General features: G+C 38.1%; 1 protein-coding gene across 1 annotated transcript; it reads right to left on the bottom strand.

The window, feature by feature from the left end:
* Window positions 1-2478: 2478 nt before the first annotated feature.
* On the bottom strand, window positions 2479-5743 carry LOC149551907 (putative pectinesterase 53). Its single transcript, XM_089787406.1, has 5 exons — window positions 5120-5743; window positions 4466-4655; window positions 4033-4239; window positions 3494-3729; window positions 2479-3137 (listed from the first exon to the last, which is right to left on the bottom strand). The coding sequence occupies exons 1-5, from the start codon at window positions 5506-5508 to the stop codon at window positions 2990-2992; spliced, it is 1170 nt and encodes a 389-aa protein (XP_089643532.1). The 5' UTR covers window positions 5509-5743; the 3' UTR covers window positions 2479-2989.
* Between the last annotated feature and the right edge of the window lie 209 nt (window positions 5744-5952).

Genomic DNA, 5952 nt, shown 5'->3' with positions numbered 1-5952 from the left:
AGTTGAATGAACATAGGCAAAACATAATTATTACGACCATTTTGATACTGTGTTTATAAATTAATTTAGATGACTATTAAATGGAAAAATACCTGGTACAATCTTTGCCAACATTATGTGCTCCCTCTTTACAAACATCGAAGGAGGAATTTTATTGTTAATAACAAAAACAAGTTGAAGCTAAAGCTGCCCGAAAACATTCAACACATATCATATAAATGTATCGGATTACATAATGAAAATATGGACGAAATTGTTATGCGTTTTCGATATCTCCTCCTTTTCAATCACCAAAAACACTCATCGCCATGACTTATAGCAATACAACATCTCTATCAATCATCGATGTAATGATTATATCTATTTTTTGTTTGTCGCTGATTGCTATGTGTGATAGTGATAAGCCTCCTTAATTGTTCATCGCTATATTGCTTTTGTAGTTTCTTTGCATAGCAATAAAAGAGATCACTATATGTCATAGCAATATACTTTACTCATCACTCATCGCTATGTCAAGATTGGGCCTTCTCCGTATAGCAATAAAAGAGTTTGCTATATGCTATAGTGATATAGTACCCAAAATCTCCTTTGACCATTCTACGATTGCTATAGTGTATGCCAACTCATGAAACCTAATCATTGTAGCTACATCGATATATGAAATATTGAATGAAGAAAAAACATTTCTATCGATTGAGGTTTCTAACGAGCCTATGCGAAATAAATCTCATTAACAACTGCGAAGAGGTGATAAACTGCAGATCGGAAGGTTGCGACTTCTATTAAGCTTAAGAGATTTGAAGTTGCGATGATGTGGAGGACAACCACAATAGCCAAGGTCTAGGTTATCGCGACATCGCATGCAATTAAAGTTAACATTGGATTACAGTTGCGAAGTGGCGATGACTCATAATCGTGGCTTCACAGGGTTAAATGATGAGTCAAAGGTTTAAGTTGCGAGATTGTGATCAAGGTAACAGTTAACTTCAAATGGTTATCGCAACATCGTGGATGGCAAAGCACTTAAGATATTTTAAGTTGCGAAGGAGTGAAAAAGAGCTAAGACAGCTAAAGTTTAAGCCATTGTAGCTTCACAAGAGATTAAGTTTGACTTAAGGTCAAGGTAGTGAAGTGGCAAAAGCTTATAATTGTAGCTTTGCGTGGTTAGGGTTGGGAAGAGGCGACAAGGTCAGGGTTTGAGTCATCGCAACATCGCAAAAGATGAAGACATTAAGTCCTTAACTACAGAGAAGTTGCAAAAAGGTCAGTGTAAAAGGTTTCACTACTTTGCAGGTGAAAGTGATAGTAAAGAATACAGACATCGATGTTGCGATGAGCAGTTTCGCACCTTCACAAGTGCTAGGATGCGGTCAATTCCTAAGGTAGCGATGTTGCAAAAATGGTTAATGGTGTTGTCATAGCTACTTCGCTGCGGTTAGTTTAGTGTAAAGACAAATAGTAATTCTATCTCTACATTGAAGGAACATTACACTGTAACATGTGGCAATCGTGCAAAAGAAAGGATACGTCGAAGGAATAAAAAATGTTTTATCGATTCTATCTTACGATGCGGATGTACGAAAGAGATTGGATAAATGTTTAAACATTTTGTTGACTATCTACGGTTAAATTACTTCAAATGTTTAACTCTACGGTGAAGTAACAGTAATGGCTAGTCGGAGGTATGTAAATAGTTATCTAACTTGATGCAACATTAATAGGCCCACGAAACCGCATCAAATGAGGTTGCTTTACCTGTATGAATTCATACAAAAACAATCCATGGTGACAATTACATTGGAACTCCATTATTTGACATTTGTACAACTGCATAATTAATAAAAAACACACAAATCAACTATCAGATCAATGAAACATATGTCAGACACGCTCACAGGACACTAGACGACATCCAATGAAGGACATAGAAGGACCATTGAGGGGTCCATGGGATGGATTTCCATAAGATGACCATGCCATTCAAAAAGGATGTATGTATCATGCATTTTTTTGTACTTTTCCTATACGGTGGGACGATTTATGTGGAGGATAATTGCGTCCGTCATGAATAGGGGGAACCATCTCATTCAACTATCATTTTTTTCCAAATAATGTTATCACACTTAATATTTTTGAGAAGTGATTTATATTAAACAAAAAGCCTTGACATAACGGTCGACAAGCCATTTGCAACTGCAAGCACAGATAAGTGCAGGACAAAACATTATTTTATTTTATTTTAATTTTTATAAAGCTTTCAAAAAAAAAAGTAAACTCGTTTAGGCGGACGTCTTTAATCAAACTCGCCCAGAAATAAAAGATAAGCTATTTTACGAGTACACTTTTGTGCTTCACGAGTCCCTTTTTATTATTGAATTGAATCAAAGCTGAGTACAGAAGAAAAAGGCAGGAAAATGGCCAGGGAGAAAGCTGTGTATAACTGAAACTGTACTCAGTTGCCTATATGCTTCACGTGACTTAATAGAAAAATAATATCTATTATACCCATTAATCCTTCAAAAATGGAAAGGTATTTCCTAACAAGCTTTAAATTGCAGGGAAGTTTATAGTATATAAATTCACTCCCTCTTTTTGTTATGCGAAGACCATTCTACATATGTAAGCTCCTTTGGATTCAAATCTTTGCACCCCCTTTCCAATACATAAATTCTTCACTGCTGTCTAAGAATTTCTCTAATTTTGTACAATAAACTTCATGTCTTATTGATGAATGTGAGGAGTGTAAGGAGATGAACATGATTAATGAACAAAATACATTCATTTTTTTTATATAGGGTGTCTCCGTGATTTAGTCCAGGGATGATCAGCTGTCGATGCGAGCGAGGGCGAAACTAGTCTCTCATAGGTGAGATCAGCCACCCGCAAGACGTCTCACCTCTTAAATCTAAGAGAGATTTGAACCCGAGACCATGGAGAACTACCAATTATTATGAATTGTATAAGCTTTATGAATCTGAGATGAATGTGGTCAGAATCGAATCCACTCGCTTCCATCAACAAAGCTGAGATCAATGAAGGGTTTAGCTTCTTGGTCTGTTAGCTCCCTGCACCAGGTTACTCGGCCTTCATAATTGGATCCTGGTCCACTGCATTTGTATTGTCCAAAGAAGACAGTTCTGTGCACACCCAAAACATTGACAAAGCCATATGATTAGTATGGAATAGACCATTAGTTTAAGGTTTCTCTAGATCCCTGGATTACACTGTGTATTAATTTGTGAATCAATGGTTTCGGGGTGTCCTTGTGACCTGGCCCAGTGATGACCAGCGGCCCACGCAAGGACTAGTTCCCAATGGGTGAGATCCACCGCCAGCAAGATGTCTCAGGGGAGAGATTTGAACTGAGACCCACAACCTCAATCTAACTCATCTGCCCGTGTGGGCTCATTGTTATGAATTGCATTCAGGGATTCAGATCGAATAAATTTTAAAGGGATTCACAAGGGCATATTGCGAAAAAAGAAAAACTTACAGCTCTCTGCTGGGGTCTCCCCAATTATACCAGCCCTTTGGGACAATAATGTTGTCCATGTAAGTATAGGCAAACACAACCCTGGAGAATGTTCCCCATGCCCTTCCAAGGTACAAGGCCCCTGATCCAGTCACTTTGCAGTGCACAAAAGAGAAGCCTGTGTCTTCCAGCATGCTGTCTCTCTTTTGGGCTGTCACTGCTCCAAAGCTAGTTGATATTGCATGCAGATGACACCCCTGTGATAATAATATAGTGCAATGCATAAGGCATTAAGTCTAGCGAGTAAGTTTCCACAATCAATAAGAATTTTTCAGTTGTGTTTCTGGAATTTGATTGTGCAATGGTTTTTTCATCAATGTTTCGGATCACACTCTTCGATCCATCATTTTCACCTTTTGCTTACTCTCTTTCATCCTGATGATGGATCACAGAATGTGATCTGAAACATTGATAAAAAAATCTTTAGACAATCGATTCCAGAAGCACAACTGAAAGATTTTTATAAGCTTGTTAAACTGGGCATTTTGTTAAGAACATACCTCATACATGGAGAGAGCATTTCCAAAGATGAAATCAACAGATCCCTCAATATAACAATCCTTGAAATAATGCCTGCCTTGATGATCGTAGAGGGTGTCTTGTGCTCCCAAAATCTTGCAACCCAAAAAAGCAGCAGTATCTCCTGATATTCTGAGGGCCACGGCCTGTTTCCCTACTGCTCCAGGGGCAGGCAATGGAGCTGTGTTCTGCATTTTTCGAGTCATTCCTTAATCAATTCAACTCGGGCATAACTCTAGCTATTGAAAAAAAAGTATAATTAAATATCATCTGTTGGGAAGAATAATAGAGAGAACCTTGAGTCCCTTATCTGAAAGGTCTTGGATTCGACTCCACTCAAGACCTTAACTAATAATAATAATAAATCATAACAAGTAATGATAATTGATCATTACTTCGGCAAAAAGACAGAACCTTGAAAGTGATATTCTTTGCTATGAAGTATGGAGAATTCACTGCAAAAGTTGCAGAGTTTCTGGTACCATAAGGCTGCCCATTTGGGCCCTTAGTGTTTGCATAGTCTCCCCATTGTATCACCGTTTTGTCTGCTCCTGCTCCTTCCAGAGTTATGAATGCTTGTGTTGCAGGGATCTCAATTTTCTCCCTACACAATGTGGGCATGAAGCTTAAAAAATTGTTCCTCGTGGTCCATTTAGAGCAATACACTAGTTGAGTTCAAAGAGCAGATCAAATAAAATAAAAACTAAAATAGAGACGCTTAGTAAGAAAAATGAAGAAAGCATACAAATGTTGAACTCTTCAAAATTGAAAGGACAGCGGAGATTAAGAGATGTAGGAAAGGAATGATGGGATAACAGTTAGACTTTACAATCTCAGCATTTACAGCTTGTGAATGAATGAATGATTTTAATAACATCTACAAAATCAAAGCAAGCAGCCTACGAATATAAACAATTATCTAAAATGAAAATTGTAACCAATAACACCAAGACAAATAGCCAAAACAGGACAGATAAGTAGCTCACTCACAAAATGCCCACTAGGCTTTAACAAAGGAAAATGAAGAAAACATACTTGTTTGACAAAAGAGAAATGAAGAAAACGTACTTGTATATCCCTGGATTGATCTTAATTACAACTCGAACAAGATTGATGATGGGCAGTGAAGAAAGGGCTTTTTTCACACTTGTAAAATCCCCCACTCCGGGAGTCTTATCCACCGTTATGTAAGATGAAGGGATGAGTTTATTCTTGGCTTCTTTGAAAACAGAATGCCTTAGAGTCCCCACCCACAAAACCCATCTCATAAATTGGTGCTCAACCATTTCAGCCTCAGTGGCATTGCTATTCACAGCGGGTGGAGGCAAGGCTCCATGGCTTGGAGCAACTCTTCTTCCCTTTGTATGACCTTCAGAAAGCCCTATGTGATTAAGCCCAATCAGCATAACCACAATTAGAATACAAAAAGTCTGCTGCCACTCCTGCTTTGGCCGCATTGCACCAACAAAGAAGGAAAAAGAAGCAATGTGGATGTTATACAATGTATGTGTTATGAATGAATCTCTACTTTTCTAGGCCAATACTACACATAAATCTTCCATGCCCATTGACACACAGAATGTAAGAACTAGACAGAAATGTGATGGGTACTGGGATTTAATGAGAATGGGGGAAGAAGATAATACAAGGCAGATGACATAACATATCAATGTACTTAGTTTTGTTTGTAATGAGTTTTTTTTGGGTCGGAGAGGGAAATTTAAATGGAAGCTCGTGAGGGTGGTGGCCAGTAAGCACTTCACGGGTCTCAACTGACATCACCTATGACTACTATCCATGCTTTTGCTTCCCGTGAACACTTTTGACTACCTTTTCATATATCTATTATTTTGTTCCAATATTCTCCTGGTTCTCTGTGCATGCTTTGTTGTCCTGCCGTC

This window comes from Cupressus sempervirens, chromosome 6, assembly GCF_028749045.1.
Source record: "Cupressus sempervirens isolate cs-2001-9-10 chromosome 6, ASM2874904v1, whole genome shotgun sequence".
In the NCBI taxonomy this organism is placed as follows: domain Eukaryota; kingdom Viridiplantae; phylum Streptophyta; class Pinopsida; order Cupressales; family Cupressaceae; genus Cupressus; species Cupressus sempervirens.
This window is presented reverse-complemented; position numbering and strand designations above follow the sequence as displayed.

Excerpts from the sequence above, each read along its gene's own strand:
- LOC149551907 (XM_089787406.1), bottom strand. The coding sequence starts at position 5,508 with ATGCGGCCAAAGCAGGAGTGGCAGCAGACTTTTTGTATTCTAATTGTG. Across the intron at positions 4,656-5,119 it reads ATCAATCCAGGGATATACAA|GGAGAAAATTGAGATCCCTG; the intron begins GTACGTTTTCTT and ends CACATTGTGTAG. Across the intron at positions 4,240-4,465 it reads CAAAGAATATCACTTTCAAG|AACACAGCTCCATTGCCTGC; the intron begins GTTCTGTCTTTT and ends CGAAAAATGCAG.